Source organism: Castanea sativa, chromosome 9 (assembly GCF_040712315.1).
Source record: "Castanea sativa cultivar Marrone di Chiusa Pesio chromosome 9, ASM4071231v1".
Classification (NCBI taxonomy): domain Eukaryota; kingdom Viridiplantae; phylum Streptophyta; class Magnoliopsida; order Fagales; family Fagaceae; genus Castanea; species Castanea sativa.
This window is the reverse complement of record NC_134021.1, coordinates 35,116,636-35,134,515: the sequence shown is the minus strand read 5'-3', so window position 1 is coordinate 35,134,515 and position 17,880 is coordinate 35,116,636. Positions and strand designations below refer to the sequence as shown.

At 35.4% G+C, this 17,880-nt stretch overlaps 1 protein-coding gene and 1 non-coding gene across 5 annotated transcripts; one reads left to right on the top strand and one right to left on the bottom strand.

The window, feature by feature from the left end:
• Nucleotides 1-208: 208 nt before the first annotated feature.
• On the top strand, nucleotides 209-12,866 carry LOC142611268 (transcription elongation factor SPT6-like). Of its 4 annotated transcripts, none has more exons than XM_075783344.1 (17): nucleotides 209-534; nucleotides 666-755; nucleotides 2,424-2,553; nucleotides 2,880-2,952; nucleotides 3,081-3,228; nucleotides 3,301-3,430; nucleotides 3,515-3,764; nucleotides 3,841-4,044; nucleotides 4,132-4,257; nucleotides 4,387-4,773; nucleotides 4,847-4,957; nucleotides 5,070-5,849; nucleotides 7,505-7,646; nucleotides 7,724-8,895; nucleotides 9,496-9,705; nucleotides 10,387-10,876; nucleotides 11,911-12,866. In XM_075783344.1, the coding sequence occupies exons 1-17, from the start codon at nucleotides 504-506 to the stop codon at nucleotides 12,408-12,410; spliced, it is 4,974 nt and encodes a 1,657-aa protein (XP_075639459.1). In that variant the 5' UTR covers nucleotides 209-503; the 3' UTR covers nucleotides 12,411-12,866. The 4 variants fall into 4 exon arrangements, with proteins under 4 accessions (XP_075639459.1, XP_075639458.1, XP_075639457.1 ...); XM_075783343.1 differs by having other exon boundaries at nucleotides 262-534; nucleotides 3,298-3,430; XM_075783342.1 differs by having other exon boundaries at nucleotides 263-534; nucleotides 3,078-3,228.
• TRNAN-GUU (transfer RNA asparagine (anticodon GUU)) lies at nucleotides 1,504-1,575 on the bottom strand. The gene has a single exon. It is a non-coding gene; the product is annotated as a tRNA-Asn (tRNA).
• Nucleotides 12,867-17,880: the final 5,014 nt, after the last annotated feature.

Here is a 17,880-nt window from a genome sequence, read left to right as displayed (position 1 = left end):
TGAATGTTTTAACTTTTAAGGGTTCTTTTATTTTAATTTGAGGAATGAATGTTTTAACTTTTAAGGGCTTTTTTAGTGATTTTTTTTATTATAGGTACTCCAAATATGTTATTTAATGTCAAATTTTTTTACTAATTGAACTAACTCGAACTCGGGTAAGCTATTTATTTTTGTCACTAGATGAGGCAGGGATTAAAATGGCAATACCTTCAAAAACTTAAGGACCAAGATATAAAAAAAAAAAGGAACGATATAAGGAACAAAAAGTGTTTTTTCCCCTATGTTTTTTCACACACTCGAAACCGCCACTATTTGTTGTCTCGCTCTCGCTTATACAAATTAAATTCACTTTTCTATATAAATTTCTTTCGTCCCCCATTACACTGACAAAAACTCGCAGTCCTTTCTCTCTCTCTCACATATTTCCACGAGCTCAGTCTCTCTTTTCATCTGTGTTTTTTTTTTTTTTTTCCTCATCTTTGCCCTAATTTTCTTCTCCAACAATGGGCAAAAACGTAGTCTCTGATGAAGAAGGTAAGCCCTCGAAGACCCAAATTTACTCTCTCTCTCTGTCTCTCTCTCTATTTATTTTGATTTTGGACAAATTTAAGCCCTAGATTTTTCTGGGTTTCTCACATTGGTCTCTGTTGGATTTGAAAAAACAGATGAGCTCGAGGTTGAAGACGAGGACGAGAGGGAACACGTCGGCGGTCATGGAGGTGGTCGCGATGAGGATGAAGAGGACGAAGAAGATGGTACGGTTTCTAGGGTTTCGTTTTATTTATTTTTTAAATTGTTTGGTTTTGGGTTTTGGGGGGGGGGGTTTAATGCGATTGATTGGTGTGGATTAGGGTTTCAAATTCAAAGTCAAAGTCTTTCGATTTAGGGTTTTGTTTGTTTGCTTGCATGTTGAGTAAGAAGTTTCTTTTCCCCTTTGATGGGGTCTGTTTGGTTGATGGGAAATTTCGGAGTGCGAGTTTAGAGGCTTGGATTTAATTGTGTTTGGTTGGTGAGAAATTATAATTGAGTTGTGGATTTTTAATTTTTTAATTATTAATTTTTTTTACCAAGTAATATTGATTGATAAGACATAAGAATCTGAGTCTTATATTTGTCCAAAGTGATAACACTTTGTCTGGTTTCCGAAGAATTTTTATAAGAAAAATTGATTTCTGAAATCTGTTTTTCTCAAATAATATATGTTCATCTTGGAATTATTTCCATCTGAATTCTAGTGGTTGACCACTGTTGTGGTATTGGTTTTAAGCTTTTTTAGCAATTTTTTGTAGTCTGTGAACTTCAATTGACATGAAAATTTATGTTATTTTTAACTGAGATTCTGAAGAATTGATGGTTGTTTCTTTTGTATATGAATCAATTATATACATGCTAATTTTTCCCATCAAAATTATGTTCTGATTGGCACAGTCATGGTCAATTTTATATAATTTACTATGTGGCACTCAATGAGATGCTTTTTCTTTAATTTGGAATGAATCAAATCTCCCCACGTAGGATTCGAACCTACGACCGGTCAGTTAACAGCCGACTGCTCTACCACTGAACTCCTGAGGAGCAATTGGAGATTTGATCTTGTAGAGTTCAATTCTCGAGTAGCTTTCTTTGTTTGGACTGCTGCTTTAGGAAAATGTTTAACGATTGACAATTTACGAAGAAGGAAGGTTTGGGTATTGGACTGGTGCTATATGTGCAAGTGTAATGGTGAATCGGTTGATCATCTTTTTCTTCATTGTCCGGTTGCTATGGATATGTGGGCTATGGTGTTCAGGTTGTTTGGAGTGAGTTGAGTTATGCCGCAATCTGTAGTAGGGCTTCTTGCATGTTGGCAAGGAAGTTTTGGCCGCCATCGAAATGGGTATATATGGCTTATGGTTCCCGATTACTTATTGTGGTGCCTATTGAGGGAGAGAAATAGTCGGTGCTTTGAAGATAATGAGAGATCCATATTAGACTTGAAGCTATTTTTCTTTAGAACTTTAATGGATTGGTTGGCTGCCTTGCGGAACCAATCCTTTTCATCCTTTCTTGATTTTTTAGATTCTTGTAATTTTTGTTCTTGATTGTTTGCCCCCTTGTACACACCCTGTGTAGTAGGGTGTTTCACCTTTTTGAGATCAATAAACTTTTACTTATCAAAAAAAAAAAAAAAAATTCTCATTCTCAACCCATGACCAATATGAGCTCGAAGTTTCCTTCGTAACTCTGGGAACTTCTTCGTAGTGCCTCTGTTCCACTCTTGTGATAGTTGTGCAGTTCAATGTAATTTGGAATTTTATTTGGACTTTTGGCTGTTTGTTCTGATGTATGCAGTTACCTTCTGTTGGAAGTATCTTGGTGCATTTTGTGGGGGGAGACTGAATAATTTTATTTTTTATTTTTGGTTTTTTAATTTCTTTGTGCAGAAGAAGGGCAGGATGAATACGAGAAGGATGGATTTATAGTGGATGATGTTGATGAAGAAGAGGAGCAAGATGAAGAAGAGAGGGCAGACAGTGATGAGGAGAGGCAGAGGAAGAAGAAACGGAAGAAAAAGTAGATTTTCTTTCCTCTGGCTGTTATTTATATAAAGTTCACACATTTAAAAGAAATGGACTGGGTTGTTGATTAGAAAATAGTAAGAAAAAAGAAGAGATAAATACTTGTGTTTTTTTAATTGATACTGATTGAAACAAATGATTGTCATTTTTTTGATCTAACAATTAAACTTTGTGGCTAGTTGATATATATTTTTCCCTTTTTCCCCTTTCAAATTTGAAATTGTTTTACATAGCAAATCTTTTTTTCCATTTCTTTAGTTATTCTGTTAAAACCCGGAATGAAAGTTGTTGATTCTAACAACTTCTATGCCCACTTTTTAGAGAGAATTATACACTTGATGAAGATGACTATGAGCTCTTGGAGGACAACAATATAACCATTCCCCGTTGGAAGGTTTTGAACTTTCTTGATATCTTTTCATTTCATCCTCTTGATGTTATTATAAATTTTTGTAGAGCTGTGTATGTGTAAAGTATAATGGTTCATATGGTAGATGTTTTATCTTGAATCTTTATCAGCAGAGCAAAAAGTTTAAGCGGCTGAAAAAAGCTCAGGGGGTTTCCGAGGAGCCCTCTGGATTATCTGATGAGGAGGAGATGTTTGGAAGTGGAAAAGGTGGGAGAACTGCAGAGGAGAAGCTTAAGCGTAGTTTATTTGGTGATGATGAAGGTATTGTCTTATAAAATTTGTTGGTTTAGGTGCCTGATGACTGTTGACTGACAATATGCTGTGATTTAGTAGGTGCTCCGCTTGAGGACATTGCCGAAGAGGAGGAACAAGCAGAAGATGAAGAGGATGGAGACATTGGTGAGGAGGATGAAATGGCTGACTTTATTGTGGACGAAGAAGATGAGCATGGAGCTCCTCCCAAGTATGTTCTGTGTGTGTTTCTTCAATACTGAGGTATTCTATTGTTTTACCAAGAAACTAATTTAACTAAGTGGCTCAATTGTAGAGGAGGGAGGCGGCCAAAGAAAGGAGGGACTAGGAGGGCGCCTGGAGTTTCCTCATCAGCTTTGCAGGAAGCTCATGAAATATTCGGTGATGTTGATGAACTCCTGCAGCTCCGTAAGCAAGGTTTAGATTCTACTGAATGGAGGGAAAGGAGGCTGGAAGATGAATTTGAACCAATTGTTCTTTCTGAGAAGTATATGACAGAGAAGGATGACCAGATTAAGGAGCTTGACATCCCAGAAAGAATGCAGGTTTGACAGGCCTTTTGAGATATATCTTTATTTCAAATATGTGAGATAACATGTATATAATAGTTTTCCTTTTCAGATATCTGAGGAGAGCACTGGTTCTCCTCCATTGGATGATAGTATAGTTGAAGAGACCGCTTGGATATATAATCAACTCCAAAGTGGTACGGTACCTTTGTTTGGCAAGAGAGGCACGGGGACTGTTAAGGAAGGGGGGGATCTGTCTATTAAGAAAGATGATATCATGAGATTTTTGGACCTACTGCATGTGCAAAAACTAGATGTTAGTATTCATTAATCTACATTGGAAGCCACTCTTTTTTTATTTGATCTCTATCTTATTATTTTGGCGTTTTCTTCATGCCTTCAGATCCCCTTTATTGCTATGTATCGAAAGGAGGAGTGCCTAAGTCTCCTGAAAGATCCTGAACAGCCGGAAGATGATGATGAAAATCAGGATAAGAATGAGAAGACACCTACTCTAAAGTGGCACAAGGTGAGTTTTTTATTCATAGGATGAACTGGCATGTTAATTGATGAAATATTTACTCAAATTAAAAAAGGAAAATTGTGCTTGTTAAGAGCAAGACTAATAAGTGAATAACTGATATTTGCATATATGAAGGTACTTTGGGCAATTCAAGACTTGGACAGAAAGTGGCTGCTGCTTCAGAAGCGAAAGAGTGCTCTTCAGTCATACTACAATAAGAGATTTGAGGAAGAATCTCGACGTGTGTATGATGTAACAAGACTCAATTTAAATCAGCAACTCTTTGACTCAATTATGAAGTCACTCAAGGCAGCAGGATCAGAAAGGGAGGTTGATGATGTTGACTCCAAGTTTAACTTACATTTCCCTTCGGGTGAAGTGGGAGTGGATGAGGGACAATACAAGAGGCCCAAGAGGAAATCACTATATAGTGTTTGCAGTAAAGCTGGTCTATGGGAGGTTGCAAACAAGTTTGGTTACAGCTCTGAGCAATTTGGATTGCAGCTATCATTAGAAAAGATGGTAGGTTACTTTTGCCTTGCAATTTTTATTCTGTTGAACAAAGGCTTATTGTTCTTATGTTGTTGGTTTGTAGAGAAATGATGAGTTGGAGGATCCTAAGGAAACACCTGAGGAGATGGCTTCTAACTTTACATGTGCAATGTTTGAGACACCTCAAGCTGTGCTTAAAGGAGCTAGGCACATGGTATGCTAGTTTTTGTGCTACATAGGCATCTGTGCAACTATTTTTCAGTTCAATGCTTTGATCAAACGGTTATGTTCTAAGTTTGACTGCAATTGTCTGTGACTTGTTCCAGGCAGCTGTGGAGATAAGTTGTGAGCCATGTGTTAGGAAACATGTCCGTAGCAACTTTATGGATCATGCTGTGGTATCAACTTGTCCAACACCTGATGGGAATGTGGCAATAGATTCTTTCCATCAGTTTGCAGGGGTGAAGTGGTTGCGCGAGAAGCCTCTTAGTGCATTTGATGATGCACAATGGCTCCTCATTCAGAAGGCTGAAGAGGAGAGGCTTCTTCAGGTTACGGTTAAGATGCCAGAAAGGGATCTGGAGAAGTTAATAAATGAATTTAATGAGTATTATCTTAGTGATGGTGTTAGTAAATCTGCTCAACTATGGAATGAGCAGAGGAAATTAATATTGCAGGATGCACTTTTTGGTTTTCTTATGCCCTCCATGGAGAAAGAAGCAAGATCTTTGTTGACCAGTAGAGCGAAAAACTGGTTACTTATGGAGTATGGGAATGTTTTGTGGAACAAAGTTTCCGTGGGCCCATATCAACGGAAAGAAACTGATATTAACTCAGATGAAGAAGCTGCACCAAGGGTCATGGCTTGCTGTTGGGGTCCTGGAAAGCCAGCTACTACCTTTGTAATGTTAGATTCATCAGGTGAGGTGCTGGATGTGCTTTACACTGGGTCCCTCACTTTGCGGTCCCAAAATGTGAATGACCAACAACGTAAGAAAAATGATCAGGAACGTGTATTGAAGTTCATGACAGATCACCAACCACATGTTGTTGTTTTAGGAGCTGTAAATCTATCTTGTACCCGACTGAAGGAGGATATATATGAGGTGAACATTATTTATCTTTCCATGGAAGTCATTGAATTTTTATTGTTCGGAATTGTGATTATTGTTCTCGAGATCCTGAACTTTAGCGCTATGTTTAGTTTCAGTAATTTATGGATCTCATGGTTTTCTAGTATTTCTTATTATATTATCATTAACATTTTTATTAAACTATGCAAGGAAGTGTGATGCAATGTGCATTTGTCGTCGTGTCTTTGCTTCTTTTGAAACTAGTGCTATCCGAATTCTATTTTATCTTTTAAAATAGATTATTGTAATGGTGTTTCACATTATACCGCACCTTTTCCCCCCATAAGAATGGTTGGAGGCTGTGGCTTCAAAACCACTGTGTAAGCTTACCTATAGAAAATGGGTAGGTTTTAACAATATTTCTTTTTAATCGTTTTTCATTCTAAAAAATCTGAACCCTAATGTTTTGAAGCAGTGGTGATGTTTGTTTTTTTCATTACTAAATATAATTTAAAAAGCTTATCTGTTTTACAACTTACGATGTGTAATGTATGGTTCTCCAATAATGTTTCAATTTCTTTTACTAGAACTCTATTTGTTATCTTTTATTTTTTTCATGTTTGGATATATTTTTTATTTTCTAATGGTTCTGAGATTTGAATAGATTGAATGGCATCAAGTTATACTAGGGAATGGATTTAGAATGACACTTGTTGGTTCTGTTGATTTGGTTTGCTACTGTTCTTGAAATGAAAATTCATGACACGTAATTAGATTGTTGACCCTGGCTTATTATAATTTGACTTGTTCGATATTGATGAGTAATAGGTGTCAAACCTTCAGTTAACAGTGTAATACATATAATAAAACTTGCATGTTTATTCTTGAATATGTAGCAAACTTTTGTTTGTTCATTTTTTTTTTGGGGGGGGGGGGGGGTGTAGAACACTCTAGGAATTCACTTCTTTTGGGCGGAAAGATGCTTTGAAATCATTTAATGTATCGGATATCAGTATGATATCAGTAAGCTACTTGTCCTCTTAAAATGGCTCTATGCCTGATAAAAGATTAGGCTGGTGTAGTTGTTTTAATATGAGAAAATTGTTTCTTCAAAAAAAAAAAAAAAAAAAATTTTGTTTCCTTTCATTTCATTTCATTATTTTATTTTTAGTAGTGGATGTAAACATAAGATTTTAAGCTTGTATTTCCTTGTCTTTATTTTTATATTTTGCTCCTTTGGGATGTCATAGAAAGGTAGTTCATTTTTCCATTGATTTGAGTTCCATTACTACATGATACTTTATCTGCGGGGACTATAGCCAAAATTATTTAGAGGTTTTTTTTTTCCTTATTTGAGGTACTAGATTTCATATTTGTATTTTGAATTTGGGCTTTGATGTTGAGGATTTTGTGGGATGCGTTTGTGGATTGAGGTAATCATTGAAGCCTAAAAAGAGGCTCCAAGAATGGTTTTGAGACAGTGCAATTTTTTTTTCCTTTTATTTCTTATTTTTTGCAAATCTGTTATGCTGCAGTTTATAAATCTCTTAAATATTTTTGTGACGAATTAATGATAAATTACTACATGATAGTTTAAGAATCTGTGTGTTGAACAGTTCTGCAGTTCATGTTCTTAATTTCTCATTTGTTGGAGGTGGTCTTATTTTAGTTTACCATGTGTTTATCAGATTATTTTCAAGATGGTGGAGGAAAATCCCAGAGATGTTGGGCATGAGATGGATGGGTTAAGCATTGTATATGGGGATGAGTCTCTACCTCGCCTTTATGAGAACTCTCGGATTTCATCTGACCAGCTACCTGGGCAATCAGGTACATACTTCATTACCTTTCTTATTTTTAATGCATTCTAGACTTCTTTTATTAATTTTGTTCTCTTGTATTGTCAGGCATTGTTAAACGGGCTGTTGCTCTCGGGCGATATTTGCAAAATCCTTTGGCAATGATTGCGACGCTATGTGGACCAGGAAGGGAGATTTTATCTTGGAAACTTAGTTCGCTAGAGAACTTTTTAAACCCAGATGAGAAATATGGAATGATTGAACAGGTTTTGGTAGACGTAACAAACCAAGTGGGTGTTGACATTAATTTGGCTATCAGTCATGAATGGTTGTTTGCTCCTCTACAGTTCATTTCTGGGCTTGGTCCTAGGAAGGCAGCATCTCTGCAGAGGTCCTTGGTAAGAGCTGGGGCCATATTTACTCGAAAGGACTTTGTCACGGTGCATGGACTTGGTAAAAAGGTGTTTGTCAATTCGGTTGGTTTCTTGCGTGTCCGGCGGAGTGGATTGGCTGCTAGCAGCAGCCAGTTCATTGATTTGCTAGATGATACAAGAATACATCCAGAATCTTATAATCTCGCACAAGAGTTGGCCAAAGATGTTTATGACGAGGACATAAGAGGTGACACAAATGATGATGATGATGCGCTGGAGATGGCAATAGAGCATGTTAGAGATCGACCTAGTATTTTGAGAAGCCTTGATGTTGATGAATATGCTAATGGCAAGAACCGTGCGAATAAGAGGGAAACTTTTTATGACATAAAAAGGGAACTTATGCAGGGTTTTCAGGATTGGCGTAAGCAATATGAAGAGCCTAGTCAAGATGATGAATTCTATATGATTTCAGGTGAAACTGAGGATACCCTTGCTGAGGGAAGAATTGTGCAAGCCACTGTCCGTAGGGTGCAAGGTCAAAAAGCAATTTGTGTTCTTGAATCTGGTTTGACTGGGATGCTCATGAAGGAAGACTATTCAGATGACTGGAGGGAGGCTGAGTTGTCTGACAGGCTACATGAAGGTGACATTCTCACTTGCAAGATTAAGTCAATTCAAAAGAATAGGTATCAGGTCTTCCTAGTTTCTAAAGAGAGTGAGATGCGAAGTAACCGACTTCAGTATGTCAGAAATGCCGATCCATACTATCTTGAAGACCGAAGCAGGCTTCAAAGTGAGCAAGACAAAGCTCGCAAAGAAAAGGAGCTTGCAAAGAAGCATTTTAAGCCAAGGATGATTGTTCATCCCCGCTTTCAGAATATTACCTTAGATGAAGCAAAGGAGGTATGTTGTCAACTAAAACATTTAATAGCATGCATATTAATAATTTGTGCTTAATGTTTATTGGATTTATGAAGCTTGTCTGTTAGAAGGATCATTTATACTTTTAAACGGAATCTAGTTGGAGTGTTCTGCCTTTATAAGTTTTAGGATATATTTGTAATTTCGGCATATAATATGTTTCTACATTTTTCTAATTAGTAAGTTATGCATGCATACACCTAGTAGGGCTTGATGCCTTGAACCTGCAACCTTGGCCTCGATCCCTTTCCATCCATTGCTGTCAAATATAGACCAAAATTCAGGGACAAAATTGTATCTCACCCCCTCTTCCCCCCCCCCCCCCCCCCTCTCAATAGATATATTTTCGTAAATGATTAATTAGATTTAAAATTTTCCTTGCTTTTCAGATTTAAATAAATTGAGATTCTTCTAAATTGTTCTACTTGAATTATAGTATTTAAGCCATAGCATATCATTTCTGGAAGGCACCAAGATAGGGTTTTCTTTGTTTTTCACTAATTGTTATTATGTTTTGTATTATAGTTTCTTTAATATGTTGGCAAGATTTTAATACATTTTTATGTTGATTGGATCTTACAGTTCTTGTCTGACAAGGATCCTGGCGAAAGTATCATAAGTCCCAGTCGCCATGGACCTTCTCATCTAACTCTAACTCTCAAAGTTTATGATGGAGTTTATGCTCAAAAGGACATAGTTGAAGGTGGAAAGGAGCACAAGGACATCACAAGTTTACTTCGTATTGGGAAGTCATTGAAAATTGGGGAGGACACTTTTGAGGATTTGGATGAGGTTAGTATTTTTCTCTAGAGGGGTGTTTTCTGATTGGTTGTTGTTTATTGAAGTTACATATTGATGACAGTGGTGAACTGCTCTAAGTTCTGAATTGAACTTGATATTTTATATGTAATCTTTACAATATTGATATTGATTAATGGGGCCTTCTGAGAATTGAACTTGGGAGCTTTTGCAATCAAAGTGAGCTGGATAAGATTGACATTGCCTACCAAATCAGCTTATATGTATACCTTCCATCTTGAATGAGTAGAACTAATGGCACTTATATCATATAGTTATAATTATTGAGGGAAAGATGGAATCCCTTTTTATTTTTCCAAAGGTTGTGAGCTCTCATTGCTAAATGAGTAGATATTAGTCTAATTCCAGTAAGAAAGACATCCGTTGTGGAGTGTTGCTCTTCACATCACAGCAGCATAAGGATTTAGTGTACAAATTTGTAGATAAATGGCCATTTGAATTAGCATATATGATTTTGGAGAAAAATAATATTATATTGTTGTAGTTACTCATTGGGGGTAAGGGTATGGGCTTTTGGGCCTCTTGATGTCACCTTTTGGATTTAATCTTGGCATAAACATAGTGAAAATCAATTTTGCTGTTTACATCGTGTGTAAATGTTGTTTTTTACCTTCCAGAAGTTGCTTGTTACTTATCCCAAAAAAAAAACTGTAGGTGATGGATAGATATGTTGATCCCTTGGTGTCTCACTTGAAAGGAATGCTAAGTTATCGAAAGTTCAGGAAGGGCACAAAAGCAGAAGTTGATGAACTCCTAAGGATTGAGAAATCAGAAAATCCTACAAGGATAGTTTATTGTTTTGGCATCTCACATGAGCATCCAGGCACCTTCATCCTGACCTATGTAAGGAGTACAAATCCACACCATGAGTATATTGGTCTATATCCAAAGGGATTTAAATTCCGGAAAAGGATGTTTGAGGACATTGATCGGCTTGTAGCATACTTCCAGAGACATATTGATGATCCTCAGTCAGCACAATCTCTCAGATCGATTGCTGCTAGGGTGCCAATGCGAAGCCCTGCAACTGGGGGCTCTTCAGGGGCATCTGGGGGTAGTGGCTGGGGTGGTTCAACCGATGAGGATAATTGGAGGGGTCAATCTTATGACAGGGATCGATCTTCTACACCTGGTTCAAGAACAGGTATACTCCACAGAAATATCAATTGCCTATAATTGTATATTTTATGCATCAACACTTGCATTACCGTGTTCTGTTATGGTCCATTCCTCTTTTTGTTTTCTTTTTTTGTTTCTGTTTACAATGCTAGTGTATGCAAACCTTTTATATAAGTTTGTTTATTTTGTGATTTCAGTTTGCAACTTGTATGTGTTTTATCCCAATGATTTTTTGTAATACTGTTAACCTCTTGATTTTGTTTTTTAAAATTAAATTTCATTCTTCATTTTGTCTTTGACGTATGCAACTAAATAGTAAAGTATTGAACTTCCTGAACTGTATTTTTGGACATATCTGGCTCTACTAAGATAAACCTGCCAAATGTTTAGCAAATATCATGACCTACACTTCGATCTTAAAGTCCTATTGTTTTCTTTGGATTTGAGCTGCTCTTCTTTTTTCATTCTTTTACAATAATATATGGCAAGGTGATAAACATTCATCTTTGCATGAACGTTTATTTTTTAAGTATTTTTCTCTCGTCCTTGTTTGGTAGGAAAATGGACTAGGACAAAACCTCTTACAGGCTTGACCATAATAATGATCACTTAATAAAATCTGATCTTAAGTCCTTGGAAAATAGTTTTGAATTTTTTAGTAATCTTTGTCTTCCAAACATATTTTATTCATAATCGTATCAATAAATTTTGATTCTTTTTCAAAACAAGTTGACTAGGAAAAAGCCTCTTATAGGCTTGATCATAATTCCCACAGTAAAATCTGATCTCAAGTCCTTAGAAAATAGTTATAAATTTTTTACTAATAATTGTCTTCCAAATGTACTCATTTTATTCACAAGGTTATCGATAAATTTTGATTCTCTTTCAAAACAAATCTTTTGCATGGTTTTTTTTGAGCTGGAATTAAAGCAATAGTTTCAATCATTGCAATGGGAAAATCACCTTGATGACCTTTCCATGTCTTACTTTCTGAGAAAGATTTTAGGCCTACAACTCATGTTCCTATATAATTCATGACTTCCATGTTTCATTTGACAGGCCGAAATGATTATAGAAATGGAGGTGGCCGAGATGGACATCCAAGTGGATTGCCTAGGCCATATGGTGGGCGTGGACGTGGTCGAGGTTCGTATAACAGCAGCAGAGGAAATAGTTCCGGCAATGAGAGGCAAGATTCTGGCTATGATGCCCCCAAATGGGATTCAACTACCAAGGATGGAGAAGATGGTTGGGGCAGTTTTCCTGGTGCTAAAGTTCAAAACTCACCAGGCAGGGAGGCTTTCCCAGGTGGTTGGGGTGGCAGTGGCAGTGGCAGTGGCAGTGGCAGTGGCGGTGGCGGTGGTAATAGTTGGGGTGGTGGAGCTAGTGGCAATGAAAATGCTGGGTGGGGGGATGCAGGTACAAATGACGCTGGTACTGATAATGGGGGTTCTGGTTGGGGAACTGCACCTAAGAGAAGTTCTTCTCAGTCCCAAGCTGGGAATGGATGGTCAGGAGGTAGCGGGGGCGGGGGTGGGGGTGGGGGTGGTGGTTGGTGAAACCACATGATATGCTAATATATCTCCTTTCCTGGTCTCCCTCTTCCGACTAATAGCAGATGTTTTGATATGGCGTCAAAGGTGTAGAACCCTAATGGGCATTCACATCCAGGTGGTGATGCGATTAATTGTAATGACCTCTACTTGTTATAATCTCTGTATGTAGTTTATTTATAAATGGCATTGAGTTTTTCTTTCTACTTGTCTCTTTACTCTTTCTAATTGCTTTATTTCTTGGATGAGAAATATCTCACCCTACTCCTGTAAAATCCGGAATATTTTGGTTTTGTATTGTGATAGGGCTGAGCAGGAATCCGCATAACCTGACCTGCCCATCCAACCCGGTCCAAAGGGCTTTGGACTGGTCAGGGGGGCGTTCGGGTCCCATGCATGGGCCTGTTTCGGGCTCAGGTCAGTCTTGAATCTCACCTGCATGACTCGACCTGCTTGATTCTAGTTTTGATTTTTTTTTTTCTTCTTCCGAGTTTTTACACCTTTGGAGGGTTTCATTTGTTTTTTTTATTTGCACGAATCAATATTTGAGTTAATAAATGTTTCTACCCGCAATTTTTGTTGAGTCAGTTTGGTATTTGATTTGGGCGAGGACCCATTTGCTTTATTCTGTTTGTTTCGATGGAAAACTTTGTATAAAGATAGTTTGTGTTTTTTAGTATTTAGTAACATCAGAAAATGAGATAATTTTATAAAAATTAATTCTTGAAAAATGAGAAAAAGATTGTTACTAAATATAAGAAAATCAGATAATTTTATAAAAATTAATTTTTGAAAAATGACTTATTTTTTATAAAACATTGTTGCTTTAACAAATAGAACTTAAATCTTAAGTACAAACCCTAACAACTCGTGACAGCTAATCTTTCCATAAACGACAGAAGTTTCCTTCTATTCTTTTCATACAAGTTTTATTGAATATATTGACCAGATTTTGAATACAAGACTACAAGTTTAATTGAAAGCAATTATATTTGGACCATTTCCAAACTTCATTAAGAAACTTGTTTGGAAATTTAAATTTTGTCAACGTATGCCGGGCTTAATGATTGGTAAGTGTAAATCCCAAGTTTTAAATAGAACCAAAGTAAAAGCTTCTTACATTGTTTCATTAAAATAAGAAAAAGCTTCTTACATTGTTTCATTAATATAAGGAAGAGCAAGAAGGGACCCGACCCAACTCAGTCTGTGCAGGTTTAGGTAAATAGGGTTATGGCATTGTTGGGTTGCGGGTCAAGCATGAACCCAACCAGATCTGTGCCCACTCCTAAGAGGCGTGGATCTAGATGAGATTAAGAGTCTGTTTGGATGCTGTTTATTGCTAAAAATTAAAAACACTGTAGTAAAATAATTTTTAAATGTGTGAATAATATCGTGGGACCCAATTTTAAAGTTGTTTTTCTTTAAAAAAAAAAAAAAAAACTTGCGGGTCCCATGAACAAGGCACGAGACCCACCAAAAAACGTTGGACGCGCAAAACGTGCTTTGATTGCCGCTATCCAAACATACTAAATCAAGGTCTTCATAGTTCATACTGAGATAGTATGGTGGGTTTGAGCGCATAGGGGACAGTTTTTGAGTCTTAACAAATTTCTAGTTATGTATCTACTTAGTTAGTGATATGGTAAACATCAGTAAAACTTTAGTTCTAATTTTTTTAGGTCAACTATTGATTTTAAACAGATTGAAACAAATGTGTTAAGATTTTAGTGAAGAATTCTAATAGAATGCTTACACACACACACACACACACACTTACTTATATTTCATATTCAAATTACATCTAATGTAAATTCTGGAATTATAATTTTTCATTAAATGAGTATTTTGACAAATTAGGTAACATTTTCTATACTTTTTCATTAGACGAGTATTTTGTCAAATCCAATTGTCTCTATTGGTTCGCTTTATTTGAAATTTTTTTTTTTTAGATAGTTACAATATGCGCTAATCCCACAGTTTGAACCATTTTCCCTTCTAAACCAGAAACAATTTGTTCGATTATAATTTGAATTATGATAAGTTCACATATGTAATCTTAGGTGGTGGTTTTTATTATTATTGTTATTTTATAGTTTAATTAGCTTGTGGTTTTGCAATATTAGGAAAAATTTCAATTCTCTTCTGTAGACAATTAATTATTTTAATTATGGACTGAATAGGACCAATGTCAACCGAATAGAACCAAAGTTGACTGTATGGCCCGAATAGGTCTAAATTGGACCAAAGTGAACTGAATAGACTGAATATGACTGAAGTGGTCATAATAGGACTAATGTAGACCAAAGAGGACCCAAGTGGACCGAAGAGGACAGAATGGACTAAATAGGACCCAAGTGGACCGAAGAGGACAGAATGGACCAAATAGGACCGAATAGGACTTTTGAATATTTATCATTTTTATTGCATTTTTTATGCTCATATTTCTAATAACTAATCTCTATTTTTTTTTGTATTTTTTAACTCAAATTTGAAGAATTTAGCCCAATATATTAAAATTGCATACTTTTCAACCCAAAAATTAAGAAAAAAAAAAATTGAGCTAAACTTGAAAAGGCAAACAACAAAAAATCAATTTAAGACCCAATTAGTCCAAAATGGACCTAAGGGGACCGAAATTGAGCATGTAGACCGAATTGGACAGAAGTAGATCTAATTGGATCGAATAGAAACTGTTTAATTTTTAGGGAGAACAAATTATTTTCAATGAATTTTAGTGAACAAATTATACATTATATTACAATTACAAAATAATTATTTGTTCCCAAGCATCGCGTGGGTCAGCAACTAGTAATATGTAAAAATGGAAACATAGCATTTAATGTTGTTATGCTCTTGTAGCTCCACCTCATTTCCCACATCCATGTTCTCTTCATCATTCTTTACACATTTATCATGAATGATTTTAACTTTGTATATAACTATACCTTTACATATACATCTATTTTAACTGAAATTTTTATAACAAAACAATGAATTCATGAAGAATCAAAATAAAAAATATTGTCTATAAATCTTCAACTTGGGTGGTTTTAACTTTATATATAATTTTGCTTTGCCTTTACATATTTATCTACTTTAACTGAAATGTTTATATAGGGAAAAAAATTGAAATCAATGAAGAATAAACAAAAAAAAAAAAATTATTTTCTATACATATTCATCTTGGGTGGTTTTAATTTTACTTATAATTTTTCCTTTACAAATACTTTAATTTAGGCGTTTATAACTAAACAATGAAATCGGTAAAGAATTAAAAACAAAAAATATTGTCCATAAAAGGTGGGTAAATTACCTATTTGGTACCTAACGTTTAGACCATATGTCAATTTGAAATTTCAAATGTGTCAGTTTGGTCCTAGCATTTTGGTATTGTGTCAAATTAGTCTCTGCTGTTAAGTGTTAAATAAATAAATAAATGATATATTTACCACCTAGAATGCCATGCATATGCCATGTGACTTGTGTGAAGTCGAACCCATTGGGACTTATGTGAATGTAGAGAAATTAACCAAACCTCAAAAAAAAAAAAAAAAAACTATCTAGTTCAATAAAAGCCATTAGCTTTAAAATTAAATAAAACTAACAAGCAATTAATCTAACCAAAAAGATAATAAAAGGAAATGATGAGTGGTAAACAATCAAAAGTAAAGAATTAAGGTTTTGAAATTTGCCTTGTTAATTCATAATAGCATATATTCATGGTCATTGGTTGTTCCCAAACAACTGCATGATAATCTAGAATTCAGTCTTCGTACCATAGAAGAAACTATCATTAAGTGTGCATTTGGCATGGATAAAATTTGCCAACTTATTTTACTATTCAACTTATTTTTGCTACTATTCATGGGTCTCACTGCACTTTTTGGTACTATTTATGGGTCTTACTATACTAATTCAACTAACTTTATCTTTATCTACAATGCTTTTAGCAAAAAGTTTTCAGTTTCAGCAAAATAAGTGAATCTAAAACGAACCCTAAAATTGCTATAATAAAAAATTTGAAGTATGTTATTTCCCGTACAAATATAAAATCAAATCATTAGTTGTATTTGTTAACAAACAAATCCTAGGAGATATTCAACTTTAAAACCAAGCAATTATAAATTAAGCATTCAATTGATTAAGATTACATCAAATTATGAGAAAAACATGATGGAACCTATATTCAGAATCTTATCTTTGTCAATTGATATGAAGTAAGAACAATTCAGTTATTATAGAACAATCACTATGAGGAAAAAATCAAATCTCATAAGTAAATACTGATAACCATTAATAAGGTTTCATTCTTAACCCCAGTTAAGAATTCATAGAAGAATATAAATAAAAAGACATAAAGATGAGAAGAAAAACTTAGATATTAGAAGCACACCATATTTGCAATTTGTCTCCTATTCCACGTTGTGCTCTCTAGCCTCCATCATATTAGAACCCAAACTTTTTCATACATCTTGCCTTCAAAAAGAATGAAGATGTAAACCCCACAAAAGCCAGTCATCGAGGAATGAACCCAAAACATCTAGTGATGAGAATCAACAAGCATTCGAGGATCCATGGCATGTTCCAATTGGGCCTATTACAAGAGCAAGATCCAAGAAGATCCAAGAAGCACTTAATGGGCTGATTCAAGAGATTTGGGTTGATTCTAACGCAGGATATTCCAAGCTTGGCCCAAAGGAAGATGAAAGTATAGTAAATTTAATTCAAACTATTTAGGGCTGATCTGACTTAATTGGGAGTGATTCTTTGGTCGCATATTGCTCATTTTTATTCTCTATATGTTGCCATACACTTTCATGGAGTTTCTTCACCATCTCAGCCTTCTTCTCACCATCCAAACTAGTCATTTCATTAACTGGTAAAGGTAGCAAATTCAAAGGTGTTAGTGGATTAAAGCCATAAACAATCTCAAATGGTGAAAAATTAGTAGTAGAATGAACACTCTGATTATATGCAAACTCAATGAATGGCAAATGATCCTCCCAATTTTTCAAGTTCTTCTGAATTATAGTACGCAACTCCTCAACTTGAATTTGAAGTTCATTTGTCTCCTCCAGATTTCTCCTATTAGCTGGTCGATTAGGAATTGTCGCCCCTGGTACAAAATCAAATTGATGCTTTATTCCTCTAATAGGTGGCAATATCAGCTTTTATTTAGGGTTTTATTATTTAGTACGTTTTTTAGGTATTTTCCTTGTTTTTAGGTGCATTTAATGCTTTTTAGGTCAAACTTGATTCCTGATATGGTAAGGTATCAATTAGGAGTTATTTTAGAATATATTTTCTTGTCTGTCAAGTTTTCTAGAGCCCTTAAATAGGCTCTGAAGTCTGTAAACGTTTTTTAAGAAAATTATTGAATAAAATTCAGAAAAGGTAAGGCTTTGCTCTCTTTTGGTTCTCCAAGAACTGTGAACTTATCAAGGATTCTTCCTTGTGGCGTTCAAACTTTATACAT